This window comes from Rhinoderma darwinii, chromosome 1, assembly GCF_050947455.1.
Source record: "Rhinoderma darwinii isolate aRhiDar2 chromosome 1, aRhiDar2.hap1, whole genome shotgun sequence".
NCBI classification, from domain to species: Eukaryota; Metazoa; Chordata; class Amphibia; order Anura; family Rhinodermatidae; genus Rhinoderma; species Rhinoderma darwinii.
Window position 1 is genome coordinate 608560697 of NC_134687.1, and position 21637 is coordinate 608582333.

At 47.2% G+C, this 21637-nt stretch overlaps 1 protein-coding gene across 9 annotated transcripts in view; it reads right to left on the reverse strand.

The window, feature by feature from the left end:
* Positions 1-21637, reverse strand: part of NEDD4L (NEDD4 like E3 ubiquitin protein ligase) — a 328543-nt gene that overhangs the window by 24136 nt on the left and 282770 nt on the right. For all 9 annotated transcript variants that reach the window (XM_075841150.1, XM_075841171.1, XM_075841160.1 and 6 more), the window contains 6 exons: positions 21533-21591; positions 18436-18501; positions 12208-12437; positions 9217-9338; positions 7296-7366; positions 7020-7115 (listed from right to left, as the gene is read on the reverse strand). In XM_075841150.1, the coding sequence (XP_075697265.1) occupies positions 7020-7115; positions 7296-7366; positions 9217-9338; positions 12208-12437; positions 18436-18501; positions 21533-21591 (644 nt within the window). The remainder of the gene's footprint in view (positions 1-7019; positions 7116-7295; positions 7367-9216; positions 9339-12207; positions 12438-18435; positions 18502-21532; positions 21592-21637) is intronic.

The following is a 21637-nucleotide window of genomic DNA, read 5'->3' on the forward strand; positions in this document are numbered from 1 at the left end:
CAGGCAGAGGGGGGCTGCGTGTGGCGCCATCTACCAGGCAGAGGGGGGCTGCGTGTGGCGCCATCTACCAGGCAGAGGGGGGGATGCGTGTGGCGCCATCTACCAGGCAGAGGGGGGGATGCGTGTGGCGCCATCTACCAGGCAGAGGGGGGGATGCGTGTGGCGCCATCTACCAGGCAGAGGGGGGCTGCGTGTGGCGCCATCTACAAGGCAGAGGAGCGTTGCGAGTGGCGCCATCTACCAGGCAGAGGGACGCTGCGAGTGGCGCCATCTACCAGGCAGAGGGGCGCTGCGAGTGGCGCCATCTACCAGGCAGAGGGGGGCTGCGTGTGGCGCCATCTACCAGGCAGAGGGGGGCTGCGTGTGGCGCCATCTACCAGGCAGAGGGGGGCTGCGTGTGGCGCCATCTACCAGGCAGAGGGGGGCTGCGTGTGGCGCCATCTACCAGGCAGAGGGGGGCTGCGTGTGGCGCCATCTACCAGGCAGAGGGGGGCTGCGTGTGGCGCCATCTACCAGGCAGAGGGGGGGATGCGTGTGGCGCCATCTACCAGGCAGAGGGGGGGATGCGTGTGGCGCCATCTACCAGGCAGAGGGGGGGATGCGTGTGGCGCCATCTACCAGGCAGAGGGGGGCTGCGTGTGGCGCCATCTACAAGGCAGAGGAGCGTTGCGAGTGGCGCCATCTACCAGGCAGAGGGACGCTGCGAGTGGCGCCATCTACCAGGCAGAGGGGAGCAGCGTGTGGCGCCATCTACCAGGCAGAGGGGAGCAGCGTGTGGCGCCATCTACCAGGCAGAGGGGAGCAGCGTGTGGCGCCATCTACCAGGCAGAGGGGGGCAGCGTGTGGCGCCATCTACCAGGCAGAGGGGGGCTGCGTGTGGCGCCATCTACCAGGCCGAGGGGGGCTGCGTGTGGCGCCATCTACCAGGCCGAGGGGGGCTGCGTGTGGCGCCATCTACCAGGCCGAGGGGGGCTGCGTGTGGCGCCATCTACCAGGCCGAGGGGGGCTGCGTGTGGCGCCATCTACCAGGCCGAGGGGGGCTGCGTGTGGCGCCATCTACCAGGCCGAGGGGGGCTGCGTGTGGCGCCATCTACCAGGCCGAGGGGGGCTGCGTGTGGCGCCATCTACCAGGCAGAGGGGGGCTGCGTGTGGCGCCATCTACCAGGCAGAGGGGGGGATGCGTGTGGCGCCATCTACCAGGCAGAGGGGGGGATGCGTGTGGCGCCATCTACCAGGCAGAGGGGGGGATGCGTGTGGCGCCATCTACCAGGCAGAGGGGGGCTGCGTGTGGCGCCATCTACAAGGCAGAGGAGCGTTGCGAGTGGCGCCATCTACCAGGCAGAGGGACGCTGCGAGTGGCGCCATCTACCAGGCAGAGGGGCGCTGCGAGTGGCGCCATCTACCAGGCAGAGGGGGGCTGCGTGTGGCGCCATCTACCAGGCAGAGGGGGGCTGCGTGTGGCGCCATCTACCAGGCAGAGGGGGGCTGCGTGTGGCGCCATCTACCAGGCAGAGGGGGGCTGCGTGTGGCGCCATCTACCAGGCAGAGGGGGGCTGCGTGTGGCGCCATCTACCAGGCAGAGGGGGGCTGCGTGTGGCGCCATCTACCAGGCAGAGGGGGGGATGCGTGTGGCGCCATCTACCAGGCAGAGGGGGGGATGCGTGTGGCGCCATCTACCAGGCAGAGGGGGGGATGCGTGTGGCGCCATCTACCAGGCAGAGGGGGGCTGCGTGTGGCGCCATCTACAAGGCAGAGGAGCGTTGCGAGTGGCGCCATCTACCAGGCAGAGGGACGCTGCGAGTGGCGCCATCTACCAGGCAGAGGGGAGCAGCGTGTGGCGCCATCTACCAGGCAGAGGGGAGCAGCGTGTGGCGCCATCTACCAGGCAGAGGGGAGCAGCGTGTGGCGCCATCTACCAGGCAGAGGGGGGCAGCGTGTGGCGCCATCTACCAGGCAGAGGGGGGCTGCGTGTGGCGCCATCTACCAGGCCGAGGGGGGCTGCGTGTGGCGCCATCTACCAGGCCGAGGGGGGCTGCGTGTGGCGCCATCTACCAGGCCGAGGGGGGCTGCGTGTGGCGCCATCTACCAGGCCGAGGGGGGCTGCGTGTGGCGCCATCTACCAGGCCGAGGGGGGCTGCGTGTGGCGCCATCTACCAGGCCGAGGGGGGCTGCGTGTGGCGCCATCTACCAGGCCGAGGGGGGCTGCGTGTGGCGCCATCTACCAGGCCGAGGGGGGCTGCGTGTGGCGCCATCTACCAGGCCGAGGGGGGCTGCGTGTGGCGCCATCTACCAGGCCGAGGGGGGCTGCGTGTGGCGCCATCTACCAGGCCGAGGGGGGCTGCGTGTGGCGCCATCTACCAGGCCGAGGGGGGCTGCGTGTGGCGCCATCTACCAGGCCGAGGGGGGCTGCGTGTGGCGCCATCTACCAGGCCGAGGGGGGCTGCGTGTGGCGCCATCTACCAGGCCGAGGGGGGCTGCGTGTGGCGCCATCTACCAGGCCGAGGGGGGCTGCGTGTGGCGCCATCTACCAGGCCGAGGGGGGCTGCGTGTGGCGCCATCTACCAGGCCGAGGGGGGCTGCGTGTGGCGCCATCTACCAGGCCGAGGGGGGCTGCGTGTGGCGCCATCTACCAGGCCGAGGGGGGCTGCGTGTGGCGCCATCTACCAGGCCGAGGGGGGCTGCGTGTGGCGCCATCTACCAGGCCGAGGGGGGCTGCGTGTGGCGCCATCTACCAGGCCGAGGGGGGCTGCGTGTGGCGCCATCTACCAGGCCGAGGGGGGCTGCGTGTGGCGCCATCTACCAGGCCGAGGGGGGCTGCGTGTGGCGCCATCTACCAGGCCGAGGGGGGCTGCGTGTGGCGCCATCTACCAGGCCGAGGGGGGCTGCGTGTGGCGCCATCTACCAGGCCGAGGGGGGCTGCGTGTGGCGCCATCTACCAGGCCGAGGGGGGCTGCGTGTGGCGCCATCTACCAGGCCGAGGGGGGCTGCGTGTGGCGCCATCTACCAGGCCGAGGGGGGCTGCGTGTGGCGCCATCTACCAGGCCGAGGGGGGCTGCGTGTGGCGCCATCTACCAGGCCGAGGGGGGCTGCGTGTGGCGCCATCTACCAGGCCGAGGGGGGCTGCGTGTGGCGCCATCTACCAGGCCGAGGGGGGCTGCGTGTGGCGCCAACTACCAGGCCGAGGGGGGCTGCGTGTGGCGCCATCTACCAGGCCGAGGGGGGCTGCGTGTGGCGCCATCTACCAGGCCGAGGGGGGCTGCGTGTGGCGCCATCTACCAGGCCGAGGGGGGCTGCGTGTGGCGCCATCTACCAGGCCGAGGGGGGCTGCGTGTGGCGCCATCTACCAGGCCGAGGGGGGCTGCGTGTGGCGCCATCTACCAGGCCGAGGGGGGCTGCGTGTGGCGCCATCTACCAGGCCGAGGGGGGCTGCGTGTGGCGCCATCTACCAGGCCGAGGGGGGCTGCGTGTGGCGCCATCTATCAGGCCGAGGGGGGCTGCGTGTGGCGCCATCTACCAGGCCGAGGGGGGCTGCGTGTGGCGCCATCTACCAGGCCGAGGGGGGCTGCGTGTGGCGCCATCTACCAGGCCGAGGGGGGCTGCGTGTGGCGCCATCTACCAGGCAGCGGGGGGCTGCGTGTGGCGCCATCTACCAGGCAGAGGGGGGATGCGTGTGGCGCCATCTACCAGGCAGAGGGGGGATGCGTGTGGCGCCATCTACCAGGCAGAGGGGGGATGCATGTGGCGCCATCTACCAGGCAGAGGGGGGATGCGTGTGGCGCCATCTACCAGGCAGAGGGGGGATGCGTGTGGCGCCATCTACCAGGCAGAGGGGGGATGCGTGTGGCGCCATCTACCAGGCAGAGGGGGGATGCGTGTGGCGCCATCTACCAGGCAGAGGGGGGTTGCGTGTGGCGCCATCTATCAGGCAGAGGGGGGATGCGTGTGGCGCCATCTACCAGGCAGAGGGGGGATGCGTGTGGCGCCATCTACCAGGCAGAGGGGGGATGCGTGTGGCGCCATCTACCAGGCAGAGGGGGGATCCGTGTGGCGCCATCTACCAGGCAGATGGGGGATGCGTGTGGCGCCATCTACGAGAGGGGGGCTACGTGTGGCGCCATCTACCAGGCAGAGGGGGGCTGCATGTGGCGCCATCTACCAGGCAGAGGGGGGCTGCGTGTGGCGCCATCTACCAGGCAGAGGGGGGCTGCGCGTGGCGCCATCTACCAGGCAGAGGGGGGCTGCGCGTGGCGCCATCTACCAGGCAGAGGGGGGCTGCGTGTGGCGCCATCTACCAGGCAGAGGGGGGCTGCGTGTGGCACCATCTACCAGGCAGAGGGGGCTGCGTGTGGCACCATCTACCAGGCAGAGGGGGCTGCGTGTGGCACCATCTACCAGGCAGAGGGGGCGGTGTGTGGCACCATTTCCCTGGCAGACAAGGGCTGCAAGTGGCACCATTTCCCTGGCAGACAAGGGCTGCGGGTGGCGCCATCTACGGAGGGCTGCGGGTGGCGCCATCTACGGAGGGCTGCGGGTGGCGCCATCTACGGAGGGCTGCGGGTGGCGCCATCTACGGAGGGCTGCGGGTGGCGCCATCTACGGAGGGCTGCGGGTGGCGCCATCTACGGAGGGCTGCGGGTGGCGCCATCTACGGAGGGCTGCGGGTGGCGCCATCTACGGAGGGCTGCGAGTGGCACCATCTACGGAGGGCTGCGAGTGGCGCCATCTACGGAGGGCTGCGAGTGGCACAATCTACAGGAGGCACAAAGCGGGCATTATTACTGTGGGGGCATGGTTACTGATGGGGCACTTTTACGGTGTCGAGTACTGAGGGGTCATTATTATCGTCTCGGGCACTGTGGATTACGAGTTTGTTTAGAGGATGGGATATAGGTGGGAAGAATGCTCGAAAAGCGAGAAACCAACATGTCGGAGTGTCAAATTCTGCAGAAACGAGTCGTGGCTGAAAGAAATCGTCACAGTGGTCTGGGCCGGATGGAAAAAAAAAAGGGAAAGTGAACGACTCTAATCAGAGAAAACATCACCTGTGAGTCACTATATATAAATGTGCTGTAATCACTTTTATGGTTTGCAGAGCTCCTGTGTATAGCGGACATCTACCACTATATGGTGGTAATATTGGTCTGTGTATAGCGGTATTATTCAGTAATAGTATGGGGGTATTATTTCGTCACTATGTGGTTATGGTACGACGGTATTATTCAGTAACAGTAGGGGGGTATTATTCAGTTACTATGTGGTTATGGTGTGGTGGTATTATTCAGTCACTATGGGGATATGGTTTGGAGGTATTATTCAGTAACAGTATGGTAATATTATTCAATCACTATGTGGTTATGTTGTGGGGGTTAAGGATGTCACGATACCAGAATTTGGACTTCGATAATAATTTTAAAAAAAAAGTTCTTCCATTTTCTGATGTGAGGCTGGTAATGATGAATTTTGAACCTCCATGTGCCTCACATTAATAGTAATTGATTCCATCAGGTTTCTGAGTCATAATGGACAACATTGGGTTAATGTGTGAGGTACATGATGGGGTTAATTACTATTAATGTGAGGCACATGGAGATTCAAAATTCATAATACCTCGTGCGTCACATTAATAAGTGAAAGAAAACAGTTTTTTATTTTATAACAGCGTAAACATAAATGACACTATAAATTTATTACGGTTGCGACTATACCAAATGTGTGTATATATTATGTATTGAGCCTTATTTTAATGTTTATTGTAATGTGTGTGTGGGTTTTTTTTCATTTAACATTACTTTATTAATTTTTTTTACTTTTTTATTTTTAAACTTCAATACATTAGCCGGCGTACTAATAGTACACAGGCAGTTGTTAGGACATACCTCAGTATGCCCTAACAGGAAATATGGTCAGACAGCCCTGGGCTGTCTGCCCATATATGGTATGGCCCTCGATCGCGTCACAGGAATTCCAATTCAAAGGGCATCCCCAATCTCATTTTCCCCTAAATGCTGCAGTCAGCTTTGATCGCAGCATTCAGGTGAATAGCGGCGGATATGAGAGGTTTCTCTGATCTCCGCCATGAGAGCAGGACTGCGGCTGTGTAATACAGCCATTGCCCTGCTCCTGACAATAAGTGCGCGCGAGGTCAGCATGAGATGATGCGACCAGCGCTGCACTAATCAGCGGCGGCGCAGGCACCAAAGACAGAACTATGGGTGTGTTTTGCAGTGCGGCCGCCATGTTCTGTCTTCCGTGCCGGCGATCATTAGTGCATCGCTGGTCGCGTCGCATCACATCATGCTGACCGCGCGCGCACTTCTCTGGACTCAGGAGCGGGGCAATGGCTGTATCACACAGCCGCAGCCCCTCTCTCATACATTCATGTGTTACTATAATGAGCTGTGCGGCCGCACAGCTTAGTATCGAAATACATGAAATAACGGTATTGAACCGTTTGAGGGTGCACAGTATCGAAACTGTAATCGAAGTTTCGATGCATCCCTAGTGGGGGTATTATTCAGTAACAGTATGGATGTATTATTTAGTCACTATGGTTATGGTTTGGCGGTATTATTCAGTAAGATTATGGGGGTATTATTCAGTCACTATGTGGTAATGGCGTGGCGGTATTATTTAGACCTTATATTGTGTTATTATTGGTAATATTGGTCTTATAATAGTGAGTTGTGTTCAGTAACAATATGCAGGTAATATTTCATCTGGTATAATTTAATAACTGTATATGTATATAGATAATTTTTTAGTGAGAGGGGGGGGACATGATTTGGGGCTTGCAACACTCCTCGACGCGGTAGAAATCAGTGATGCAGTTCTCTACACACTGCCTTCTGTATTATTCATACAGTAAGTCAGCATTTGGGGCCCCACTTTTAACTTTGCCCAGGGCCACACTTTGTCTTAACCCTGATCTCATATCCCTTGCGCTCTCTCATATTTCTCTCATATCCATCTCTCTATTTTTCTATCATAAGAAACCAACAAATTGGCACACATTTACGTACCTGACCAAAGTTGTCTTCATCTATACAGAACCTGAGATCCAGCTCAGTAGGGTCATTTTCTAAGATCCATTTTAAAGAATTGTAATATTCGCTATCCTATAAAATAGAAAACATATTCAACTAAATCTGACCTTATCACATGAGCAGCAGACTTTGACAGCATTCAGAATCTCCTAATTTACACATAAAAACATTCATCTGGGAGCCCAATCCCCTGCTCCGATTTTTACGTAAAAGGATAAAATAAATATAACATATTGTCATATTTTAACATACCACAGATTCCATATCTTTTAATGTTATCTGTTTTCCCAACATCATTTTGTAGAATGGTCGAATGAAGAAACCTAAGGGAGAGCAACAATTTACATTTTCTGTCACAAAAGAATGTAAAATAAATAAAATAATATTAAAAAACGCCAAACTCTATAGCCATGTTCAGACGTGGCACAGTAGACGCAGATTTTAGAAAATCTGTGACGATATACAATAAAATACAAAGCATGTGGATGGAGTTTTCAAATTCATTAGGTAGAGAAGTTGGATACTTTAGGGCCTGTTCACATCCACGTTCATTTTCGGTTGATGGGTTCCGTCAGACCTTTCCATTAGAGCAACCCATCAGCGGAAGGGGAAACGGAAACCATAGCTCCCTTTTGCATTACCATTGATTTCAATGGTAACGCTTCCATTGCAAATGGTTTTCGTTTATCTCCGTGCCGAAAGGTTTCCTTTTTTTTTAACGAAATCAATAGCGCTGTCGACCGCGCTATTGACTCAGTCAAAGAAAACCCAGAAACCTTACGGAAAGGAGATAAACGGAAACCATTTGCAACGGAAGAATCACAATTGAAATCACTGGTAATGCAAAAGGAAGCTATGGTTTCTGTTTGCCTTTCCGTTGATAGGTTCCCCTGATGGAAAGCTCTGACGGAACCCATCAACAGAACAGAACGCTGGTGTGAACAGGCCCTTAAATGTAACTTTTAATAAAGAATGCTAAACAAAAATATCATATAAGATGAAAAAATGGTTACAATGTTTACCCATCGTTGCGTGCAAATCACAAGTCACAAACAGCAACCTAGGACAAGTATCATATTTATATTCAGAGGATCAATCATCCTATGGTTGTTGGGATCTCCTCTATTGTATATGTAGGAATTAAGGTGCCTTTCAAGTCTTACACATTATTTGCAGTATGACCACTCATAGTAGGGTGTAAGCGGAGCAACTGTCCTGAAAAGAGCCACTCCAGCACCTCTCGAACATATTCCTGGTCCTGCTAACAAAGTCCCTATTAAATCTTCAGATCTCCTACGCGTTTCACTGGGAGAGTCTATACACAGGAGAGCAGCAAAATCTCTTTAATTTAGGAACAGTTTGTAAGGTCAGTACTCAGTCCTTGATCATTTTACTGAGCTCCATATTTTGGTTTTCAAAACCACATCCAGATGTTGCGAAACAAAATCTGCACGGTAGTCGGAACATACTGCAGATTGTCAAATCATTCTATTGTACAAACGTCGCAGATATTACCCTTTGCAATGTATAGGGTGAAATCTGCAGCAAAATTTGTATGCAACACATGCGAATTATGCCGCAGGGTCATCTCGGATTTACCCTTTAGGGTAAGTCCAGAGGATTCCGCCTAGGATTTTGCGGTGATACTGCCGTGCAGGTTTTAAGATCCAGCTCACATATATTTTACTGTCAATTGTGCGGAATCTGCTCCAAAAATCTACAAGTTCTTCGGAGTCTAAACTTACTGTTCGAGCGTATTCTATATATAGTATAACATAAGTGAAAAAAGCTGAGAGTGCATTTCACCAAATTGGTTATAATTGTTTGTAAGAAAGATGGGAACCATCCAATATGGCCACTAATAATTTCTACCCAACTTTCTCACACTCTTAGTAATGCAATAATACTAAAGGGATGGTTTTGCCATTCAGGATTTTGGAAAAGATAATGGATAGTTCCAGTTAGAGATGTAATAACACCTATATTGATCCAGAAAAGTCCGAATAGAATTTTTAACAACTTGACAGAAGAGGTTTTTTTTGGGGATTATAGAGTCAAATAAAAAACATTGTAACCAAGGATTGTATATAACAAAATGAGGAATTTCACAATCTCCATAGTAGTAAAATAGAAGATGTAAGTAACCTGAGGGATTATACTGCATTTGACTCACCATCTAAAAGTTTTCCATGGAATACTGCGAGGCCGGCTATCCGCCCAATAAATGTGAAATACGAAAGATGATCTTCATTACAAAGACCGGAGTTGGGGTTTATCTGAAGAGTGTAATTGTCCCTGCAGAGCGAGAGAGAGATATACAAGTAATTAAATTACAGATGTGTACAAACATACAGTGGATATAGAAAAAAGTCTACACACCCCTGATAAAATTTCAGTTTTTGTAATGTTACAAAATCAGTCCAGGATGAATAATTTCAGAACTTTTTCCACCTTTAATGTGACCCATAATCTGTACAATTCCATTCAAAAACAATCTGAAATCATTTATAGGGGAAAAATAAAAAACAAAAATAATGTGGTTGCATAAGTGTAAACACCCTCTTATAATTGGGGGTGTGGTTGTGTTCAGAATTAGCCACTCACATTCAAACTCATGTTAAATAGTAGTAAGTACACAGCTGCCATTATTTATAGTGATTCTGAGTAACCCCATATAAAAGTTCAGTTGTTCTATTAGAATTTTCCAGACATTTTCTTTGTTGCATGTGACATCAAAAGCCATGGTCAGTAAAGAGCTTACAACAAATCAAAGGGATCTGATTGTTGAAAGGCATCAGTCAGGAGAAGGGTACTAAAGAATTTCCAGGGCATTAGATATACCATGGTCCACAGTGAATATGGTCATCAAGAAGTGGATTACATTTGGCACAACAGTGACATTACAAAGAACTGGACGTCCCTCAAAACTTGATGAAATAGACCAGATTAAAATTTGCTATACCTAGGGGGTGACGCCAGACAGTGTGGTTCCTGACATGGGTAAGGAGTTCCAATGCACTATGCAGAGTTAATATATGATGTATGCATTGTTACATCCATCGTTTAACCTTACCATGTTCATTTATTCATTTTTATATATATCTGGTTGCTGTGACTACTTCTTTATGTATAGTTCCAATTGACACCTGGGGAGCAGGCTTTTTCGGTCCTTTGTGATCCCAATTAAACACACGTCGGTGTAATTTATCATGTATTATAGTCCTGCCCCTTCATCATTAATACAGTGCCATATTTTGTGTATCATATTGTGTACATTATTGTCTGGATGTCCATCCACACTGTGGCAATCATCTCCATGCTTTTAATGTCATTTTTTTATATCTGATTCAATAAATTTATACCTTTTTAATTGATCTCCGGTGTGTCAGACTCCGATCTTTAGGTTCTTGTTAAGATTAAAATTTGTCCGGGAGGCTATCAAGAGGCCTACAGTAACATTAAAGGAGCTGCAGGACATTCTGGAAGGTACTGGTTGTGTAGTGCATGTGACAACAATCTCCCGTTTTCTTCATATGTCTGGGCTGTGTGGTAGGGTGGCAAGATGGAAGCCTTTTCTAACAAAGAAAAACATCAGAGCCAGGCTATGTTTTGCAAAGAACTACATCAAGTCTGCCACAAGCATGTGGGAAAACGTGTTATGGTCGAATGAGACCAAGGTTGAATTTTTCGGCCATAATTCCAAAAGGTATGTTTGGCGCAAAGCCAATACTGAACATCACCAAAAGAACACTATACCCACAGTGAAGCATGGTGGAGGCGGCATTATGCTTTGGGGCTGTTTTTCTGCAGCTGGTCTGGGGGCTTTAGTCAATGTGGTGGGAATTATGAACAGCTCCAAATATCAGGCAATATTGGCACAAAACCTGCAGGCCTCTGCTAAAAAGATGAAGAGGAATTTCATCTTTCAGCACGACAACGACCCAAAGTATATCTCAAAATCAACAAAAGAATGGCTTCACCAGGAGATCAACGTTTTGGAAGGGCCCAGCCAGAGACCAGACCTGAATCCCATTGAAAATTTGAGGGGTGACCTGAAGAGGGTTGTGCACAGGAGATGCCCTCACAATCTCAAAAGCTCTTTTGCAAGGAAGAGTGGGCAACAATTGCCAAGTCAAGATATGCGATGCTGATAGACTTCTACCCAAAAAGGCTGAATGCTGTCATAAAGTCAAAGGGTAATTCAACCACGTATTAGTTTAAGGGTGTGCATATTTATGCAACAACATTATTTTTGTTTTTTCTTTTTCTACCCTAAAAGATTTCAGTTTGTTCTTCAATGGAATTGTACAGATTATGGGTTACATTAAAGGTGGAAAAAGTTCTGAAATTATTCACCTTGGACTGATTTTGTAACAAACTGGCATTTTACTTTTTATATCCACTATATATACCCTTGGCAAGGCAAGATACACGTCACGTTTGCATACGAAATGGGAAAACACTGGATAGAACGAACATAAAAATGACTTGGGCATATTAGTGGACAGCAAACTGAATTGTAGCAACCAGTGTCAGGCTGCTGCTGCCAAGGCAAGTAAAATAAGTACAACATCATTGCAGATGAAGAGAATATAGTTCTACTTATAAATCACTAATCAGAGCGCACATGGAATTGCGTGCAGTTTTAGGCGACGGTGTACAAAAAAAACATAGCAGTGCCAGGGTGGAATCAGAGATGGGCAACTACAGTAATAATTTAGTTTGGAGAAAAGACGGCTGAAGGGTGACCTAATAACTAGGTATAAATATATAAAAGCTCAATACAGAGATCTCTCATACCTATACCCAGGACTGTAACTAAAACAAGTGGGAATCTTCTACATCTAGAGGAAAGGAGGTTTCTACACCAATATAGAAGGGATTCTTTAATGTAAGAGCAGTGAGACTACAGAACGCATGTCATGATGAATTCACTGAAAGAGTACTAAAGGGGTCTGGGTGCCTTTCTTGATTGTAACAGGTTATGGTTAAAAGATTAGTGGAGATGGGTCGTTGAGTCATTGATTTCTCATATTTGGAGTCCGGAAGGAATTTTTCCCTTACAAAAATTGTCTTCTCCCTCATAAGGGTTGTTTTGCCTTCTTTTAGATCAAAACGTCAAATAGGTTGTATCTTATTTCTAGTAAGCAAGTAAGTAACTTACGTAGCAGAGTATTCAAAAAGTCCATAATACGGGTTAAACATTTCTTTAGACAACAGGAAGAACCACTCTCGGGCCACACCGCCATAATCCAAGCCTTTCTCTGATTCAAACTCTATCCAGAGTCTCGCCTTCAGGACATCAGGCCTCTTTACTGACATTATTCTTCTGTAGGATTCTTCAAAGATGTTGTTTCTGTGAAGCTTCATCTCAAATCTGTTTGGTATATCCGCCTGAAAAGTAGCAGTAATATTAAGGGATGATGATCAAATTAACAAATTCACTAAATCACAAAATACAGTTCGTGCGGCTTTATGTTCAATATAAACAAAATGTTGACACTGCAATGCCTAAACCTACATAAGACTTAGCAATGGCTTTTTAACCCTTTCCAGACTGGTAACTTTCAATGACTTTTTTCACATCTTTATTGGAATCTCTTTAGGATGTGGCATCATGTGCGGCTTTTTGAGGCCTTCTAGCCGGCTTCACATTGCCAGACAGTTTCTATTTAAGTGATACTTAGATTCAATAGGATCGGCAGTAACCATGCCTGGATGTGATAGTGAGATTAAACCCGACTGTCAATTGAATTTAATTAACTGGTTGATTTAGTAGCTAAGGTGGCAATTACTTTTTCACCTAATAGAACCAGGTAGGGCTGTTCAGTATTTTTTTCTTTACTAACTAAAATCACACACCTCAACATTGAAATTGCAACACCAAGAAGGGAAAGCCATAAAGTTATGAAGATCGAGGAAGTTGCAGGTGTCGCTAAGATCTGCAAATTATCACATTTTCAGGCAGCTATCTCCAATCTGTGGCATGTGGGAGAAGCATAAAACCAGATTGAAAGCAAAAGTTTTTTAGCCATATGAAACCTCAAAAATCTGATCAAGTGGTGTTGGATGATTGTGCGATACCTCCTGTTAGTCAACATGCCAGTTATCGCAAACGGAGAGGTACAGAATTCATGAACTAAGATACCTTGGTTTAATACTCCAGCAGATCGCTATGTGCGTAGGCTGAGATGTCAGCACTGTTCAACGTTACGTGTCCCGGAGGTTGGGAGAACAGCGGACAGGAATGACGGCAAGAGATGCATGGAGGCGAACCTCTGCTAGGACGGATCGTCTGATTGGAAGAATGGCACGTAGTGATCTATTCTGTACTGCAAGTGAAATTGGACGTCACATCCCAAGCCTAGGGCGACAAGCAGTGTCGACACAAACCATCAGAAGGTGTTTGCACGACATTGGGCTACGAGCCAGACGTCTAGCTACAAGTGTGCCATTGACCACACGCCACCGCTCACATAGCCTATCATGGTGCACAGCAAGACTGCAATAGAGGCTGGAATGGAGGTCTATCCTCTTCAGCGATGAGTTGCGCTTTTGTCTCGGATGAAATGATAGCCAGAGATTGGTCTGGAGACTATGTGGGCAATGTAAAGGCCTTCACAAGGGAACATCACACCGGTCCTACTCCCGAGATTATGGTGTAGGGTGGCATAATGTACAGTAGCTGGACCCCTCTAGACTTAATTTCAGGTACACTAACAGCCTGAAACGTGCTTGACCTAAATGTTCTACCATGGCATGCAGCGTCTCCGGACTGGTCTCCCATCGAGCACATCTGGGACGTCATTGGTCGGCAATTGCAAATGGAGCTGCCAGCAGTCAATCTTGATGATTTGCGTGACCAAATGCATTCAGCGTGGCATAGCATTACTCAGACAACCAATAATAACCTCATTGATAGCATGACAAGGTGCGTAAGTGCGTGTATTTCTGCATGTTGCGCTCATACTGAATAAATCAAGATGTTTGGAATATTTTGTTTGCATTTTTGATAATTTGCATATCATTAACATGTCTATCGATCCTGTGATTTCCACAATTCCAAAACGTTTCCTTCTTGGTGTTGCAATTTCAGTGTTGAGGAATTTATATATATATAATTACCCCCAAAAAATTGTAAAAAGAAAACTGTAGGACAGAAATATTTTTCATTTTGATATTCATTTGAAGCATAGGAGAACTGCAAACATTTGCAATTGAAATATGTCCAATACCCGGAGCACAATATCCAAGAGAGTGACGTTAATCATTTTTATTGTAATTAGGAACTTAAAACATAATTGCAAAGTGTTGGAAAAATGACAGTAATTGTTTTCAGGAGACAAGAAACATTATCATTTATCACCGCTCCTTAATGAGCAAAATAAATAAAAGACTTCTCGGCTAGTTAGATAAAAGGGAACAAATGACTTTGCAGATGATAAACAATTTATCTGTATAAGGCTCCATTCACATCGCATTTATGAACTACGTTTATATTATTTATCGGAAAAACTTGTGACGTACACATAAAACGTGTACATAGGACTATTAGCCCAACGAAGGCCAAAAGAGTGTCATTTTGGCCTCTGTTGGGCTGGTATGCGTCGGTGTAGCTTTTATTTGAAGGCTGAAATCCTTTAGTAGACTACACTATTCCATCCTGAGAGATCCTGCAAAAAAACGCATATTGAGCGGAATACATTTTATAACATGTGAGCCTATGAATACATTAAATGTATACGTCGAGAAGCTCCAGTGACATCACTGTCCATATATGAAAAGTGAGTTTAGTAGCTTCCCCAGGACCGTAGTCACAGGGCAAAGCAATTGTTAGTGCTTCCTCTGCCCAGGTACACCGGCCCAGTGGAAGGTACTAAACTTACTTTACTTATATGGAAAGTGGCCCCGGAGAAACAACTAAAGTCAGGGTCCCCGGGTAACATATCCCACTGTATGCCATAGGTTTTGGCTTTCCGTCGGAGGTATACTTTGCGAGTCCTCCCGATGTATACCTTCGACGGTAGGTCAAAACGCGATGTGAAGTGTGCCTTACAGATGTTTTCCGAGCAAACCCAGAGTGTTTCAAGATATAGGCTGGAATGTATGGGACGGTGGCCTCCAACCTGTGACTCTCAGGGCATGTTGAGCGTTGTGATTTTGCAATAGCTGGAGAGCCAAATGTTAGAGACCATTGGTATAAAGTATTCAGATTGGTAATGGGAACACATTCACATTTTACATAGGACTGCTATTTACGGACATTGAGACGATAGGGCACAAGGTGATGTGATCACTAGAATGAGGAGGCTACTGTGTCTTACCAGAGATTTTCATAGGAGTCCCAATGATGTGGTGGGAATGCCTGTGCCGCCTTTGGCATACAGTAACTTGTTGGGGCATGGCTCCATTATAGTGATTAGTGAAGGTCATGGTTTATGCCCACTCCTGATCACCCTAATCGGTCTTAATTAAATGCCAGGGGAACCTTAATTTTTAAGGGGTTGTCTGCTTTAGGCCCCATGCACACAACCGTAGAATTTGTCCGTAATTGCGGACCATAACTACGATCCTCGATTACGAATCAGTTAACTTCTGTTGACCACGGACACCATCCGGTATATTTACAGGAAGGCGTCCGGCCCGTAGAAAGCCTCCGAAAAAGATAGGACATGTCCTATCTTTTGCCTTTTACGGACCATGCTCCCACACTTTGTATCGGAGCACAGGCCGAAAATGCAGATGGCTGTCCACCGCCGTCCATCCCGTAATCGCGGACCGTAATCATGGGCATGGCCATGTGCATGAGGCCTTAAAAAAACCATTTTCATCGTTCAAGACTCATCTATTAGTGGAGAGCGGCATCAGACAGGCGTCCATTGATTCCAATGAGAACTGTGTAACGCTTCATTTCTCCTGTGGTGGCGCTGCAGGTGAATTGAACACTTGTTGTCGGGTTCCCCCACATATAGGAGCTGATAGCTGGAGGTCCCAGCAGCAGGACATTCTCTAATCAGCTCCAAGAGTTTTCATAGTTAACATACAATGGAGCCTCAAAATAGTTAAATGACAAGTTCAGCTATATCTGTACACACATACTGACACAGTAAGTGGATGGAAATGAGTATTCTCGACTAAAACATTTATGGCATATTCTTATAATATGCTATAAAGGTCTAATAAGTGTGGGTTCCGCATGAACCCCCATCCTGCTTTGTGAGGTGTTAATTGGAGGGTTGCTTGCTCAGCTGTTTCTGTTACGCCCATAGAAGTGAATGGTGAGAATCACGCTCGTGTGCGCGGCCACCTCTCCATTTATTCTCTGTATGGATGCGGCGGCCGGCGATTGTTCTCGCATTTATATCTTGAGGATGTCCGAGTTGCGAATACCGCTTTTAATTTGCAATGATAGAAATCACTACTGCTTCACTCGGCCATAAATCCTGCAACCAATATCAATTAGCCTTAAGCTCCATTGGTTAAAACAACTCTATAAACCAATAATTACTCTGCTAAAAATCATTTGAGAATCATTATAAATTGAGCTTGTGATTAGATGGCTGAAAATTGCCACAAAATTAAGGTGGGGCAGGATAGTGCCCCAGCCATAGTGCCCAGAGCTGTAGTACTTTATAAACAGCAGCCATAGAAGCTACAGCCTTCGTGCTCCATAATGCCAGCCATAGTGCCCTATTATACTAGCCATAGTGACCTATAATGCCAGCCATCGTGCCCCATTATACTAGACACAGTGACCTCAAATCGTAACTCTGAACACATTGTGGTAATAGATAAGTAGTCCCATCCTTCCCTTATCCGTGTCCTATATCAGGGCTGTGGAGTCGGGTCAGTTTTGGGTGGAGTCAGAGTAGGTAGGAATGTACCAACTCCAGCATAAAAATATTAAATATAATATATATATTGTTAATATTATATTACTTCCATAGGAATTTCGGAAAGTTTAGAAATAGTAATTATATAAATATACAGTAAGTGTAGTTTTATCAATCTAAGGCCCCTATTTATCAAAAAGCAGTGTACTAGTGGCGATGGAAAATTATTTATCCGCTCCCCGTTGTGCTCTTTTCTCCCTTAGCCTTAAGGCCCTTTTACAGGGGCCAATGATCAGGAATACGAGCATTCATATGAACGCTCGTTCCCGATCACTGCCCAGGGCAACGATCAGCTGATAATCAAGTAAATACTCGTTTATTGGCCGATCCCCTTGTTTATGCGTCCAATAAAACAGTCGCTAGTCGGCAGCACTTCTTCCTGTGTAAACAGGGAGATGTGCTGCCGACATAATAGAAACGTATAGGGCCGAACAATCGTAGTAATGATCGCTCGTCTCCATACATAACCAATCATTGCTTTTTGTGACTGGAACAAACGCGCGCCGATCAACGAGTTGTCTCGTTGATCGGTGCTCGTTTTCATGGCCCATATCGGGCCGTGTAAAAGGACCCCAAGTATCTTCACACTGCTGCTCCAAGGATTTTAGTTAAAATGCCAGAATCTGTGCTGCACATGCTCAGTAGTGAAGAGCAGAGGAGGAAGTGGACTACTGGGCGACGGGCAGTTTTAACAGATAAAGGTAAATACTGTCTTTGTTCCCAGTGATCGGCTGCGAGTACCAGGGCTGTGCTGTATACTCCTGTACTTATCAACCCTCCTCGGTGCTCCTATATCCCCTACCCGCCACTCTCATCGGCGTCCAGCCAATCTGCTTAGCTGACGCTGCAGCATATTGTTCAGTGAAAAGTGAAGTGTTCAGTGGCGCCGCAGCGAGCCGCACGATGCTGAACAGAACTACAGGAGAGAGAACAGCAAGATAGACACAGAAGGGAAGGAGGAAGATACACAACCAAAGGTGAAGGATGCAAGGGCTAACCGGACACAGACAGGGGAAGGAAAGACATACAACATTGCCGCCCTGCCCATATCTCTGGGTGTCTGCCCCCAAACGTTCCCCTCCTTACACGTTTTCACCCGGGTCTGCGTCAAGAGGATGCAAACACAGTTGACAATTGTGCCGCCGCCGGGGGGCCTGACACAGGCGCACTGTTTGCAGTATGGTTAAAGCAGCCCAAACTGGACGTCCGAGACATATACAGGTGGGTAAAGTTATCGGAGTGCTCACTGTGCTCTTCCAACATTACCAATCACACATACAGTACATCTATACTCAGCGAGCAGACAGTCAGGCTTATTATACAGGAGTTGGAAGTTTGGCTTATTGACTCCACAGATCTGCCTATAATCTCCACTGAATTCATTCAATATAACCATTTATCATGTTCCTATGGGGTTGCTAAATTTTCAGCCTGCAAAATAGTGGTCAGCAGCAAATATTATTGGCAAAAGGAAAAATTTAAATCGTTCAGACACTTACAGGTTTCTTCAATTTCTTCCTGAAGTAGTCGTATTTCTGTTTGAATTCTCTGGAGTAGGGGACGGCCTGGAAGACAAATCGAAAAGTGGCCAATCGGGTGATTGATTAAATAACTTGACGAGAAAACAACATTTTTTTTTTAGAATAATAAACAAAAAACTGATAAAGTAGGAATGAAGGTGCTGCAGCGCGTACTCGAGTGCCACAGTCACAGCGCCATATATTTGCTTGTGGCTAGGCCTGGTACTGCAGGTCAACTCCCCCCGATTAATATTGATGACCTAATCTTAGGATAGGCCATCGATATTTAAAGATGCAGAGGACCCCTTTAAACAGAAATGACTCAAGTATAAATATAAAGTTCTTGAGTTGGCCTCATATCAAAAGTTTAAAAATACTACACAACTATATACAAAAGCAGGGTGACTACCAATACGGCTGTCAAGTTGTCACCCAGCTTTCCCCCGAGTACAGTACAGTAAATCTAACTCTGTAAACGCCCGGTTTTGTTTATTTTATGCTAAACCAGATTTACAGCCCAGAGCTAAATAACAATTCTGCTGGTCGTCATTGGAAACAGTCAGCAAGCTTGTTATTAGAGACTAACCAAAAAGCTAAGCTGATCTTCTAAAATGTTACCTGTTAGTTTTTTTTTCTACATGACTGCATAGTGCCTGATGTAAAGATGGCACTTCCCAGAATGCAAGCACTGAACAAGCAGGAAGCGCTAGGAGATTTCAACTCTGAAGCCTGCAGAATCGTGAATGCAGCTCTGGAGTATAATACAGGCTGTAACTCAGAGTCAGTACATGATAAGTAATGTAATTTATGTAGAAAAATTATTTATGTAACTGTAAATTGGTGTTTAGAGGTGAATATTTACTTAATACTATGTGAAGACTCAATGGAGGATAAAAAAAAATAAAATACAAAGCTTCTGGAGCAGACAGATCTCATGGCTGCCCTCACGTAGCAGATATAATACATATTCTCACACACACACACACACACACACACACACACACACACACACACACATATATATATATATATATATATACATACACATATATATATATATACATATATATTAATAGAAAAAAAATCAGTAAATAGGCAGCACTCAAAGGCTTATAGTGAAAAAGATTGTGCTTTATTGACCCCAAAAGTGCAACGTTTTTGCTCACACAACCGGAGCCTTTCTCAAGGCTTGAGAAAGCCTCAAGTTGAGTTCTCGGCTTGAGAAAGGCTCAGGTTGTGCGAGTGCTGCCTATTTACTGCTTTTTGTCTAGAGGGACAGCGGTCAGTTCCCTAAGGCTTGCACCCCCTTTCATTTAAGCCTGTGCTGCTGGATTCTATTTTTGTATATACATAATATATAGGAGACATTCCGAAGATTTCTCAGTTTCCCAGGTAACGCTGGACAGATCAGTCAGATCTCTAAATAATATTTTTCTCAACTTCAGTTTCCTATTACAGCACACAGATTAAATTTGTGCTGCAGCTAAAGGATTATAGTAACAAGTATTATACCAGCAGTAATAATACAATTTCAGACATCCAATATAATAGACATTTCTAGCTAATATTGCATTAACACTATGTATCAGGTACAGCTGACTATTGGCAAGACAGCATCATAAACCATATCTATAGCGGAGGTCTTAGGTTAAGAGAAAAAAAAAAGTGAGCTTTTTTTTTTTAACCCAGAAACAGCACCACTCTTGCCCATAGGTCTTGTCTGGTATTGCAATTCAGCCCCATAAATAACACAGACAAACCATGAAGCCACGACCCAAGGTGCTGTTTTTTCTAACCTCAAACCTATTCCCATCACAGAAGGTGGATAATGTCATCACTTACTGATCGATGGGGCTCCAACTAAACTAGCACTGTGACCCCTTTAATCTCAGAATCGTTGGGGTCCCAAGGGTCGGACCCCCATCGATCAGTAATTGATAGCATGTCCTATCCTACATCTGTGATGGGAATGACGAAGTAAAACACAATTCCTTGGTCTCTAATATTAAAGTGAAACTCCACCACTGTATGTATATTACCATAGGCTCAAATATAAAATCTAGCTTACATACAAAACATTTTCATGACTGAGTGATTCTCTCTTATTTATTAGTATGTTTTATCCTACTGTATTCAGTATTGGAAAATAAATCTTGCTTCTACGTGGAAACTGTCAGCAAGTTGCTGTTTATGAATCTGTTATTCTTATGTGTTTTTTATTACTACTTTGAGTTCATAATAATGCCCTGTTGCGAATGGGCTGTAGGTCTCATTAACCCCCTCATTCCCTTCAGCTTGACTCATTAACACATGAATACCCACTGTAAGTATAAGGCAGTCAGATACTAATGGGAACCGGTCAACATTTTTGAGGTCTCAAAACTACTGACAGGGCGATATAGGGAAGGGGGAAGGCATTTTAATCGGACTTGACCGAGAAATTATGTTGAATACCTCTGCAGGATCTGATGTGCAAGGGCTCCTGCACTGCACACTGCAGGCCCCGCCATTCAGTGACAGCTAGCGATCTAAGAGCAGAGAGTGGTACTTCCTAGGTCAATCGCCCTTCCCATCTACTATATTAGGTCTCAAAACTGCTGACAGGTTCCCTCTAATCTGACATTTTGGCTGACATAGTGTTACTAAGGTGCACACGTGCTGCATTAAGATATAAAAGCCATATGATAGAGCTATATAAGCATCCGGAAATATATAAAAACATAAAGATCCATCAACAGCAGCAACCAATCTACTTGTTGATGGTTTCCATGTAGCAACAGATCTTGTTTCTATACTGCAAAGTAAAAACAATCTGAACTATAAGTGAAAATGGTAACACATATAATGAAGATATATTACAAAAGATTAGTTGGTGTGGAACTTCAGTATACATCATCAGAAAATAGAAAAATATGGCTGCTTTCTTCTAGCATCACTTATGTCAATACTGCAATAATAGACAACCATTGGATAAGAGTGGTGCGGTTTCTGGAAGAAAGTAGCCATGTCTTTCTAATATTATATAACCGCTTAAACTTTTATCGAACATGTTTTTCTTCAGTTCCTAATAACTTACGGGCCCTGTAATTGCCGGATTCTGTAGCCGTGGGTCTTCCCACTGTGTTATTTTGTTATCTGGATATAAAGAGCACAAAGAAAATTTCCATTAAAACCACTTTAA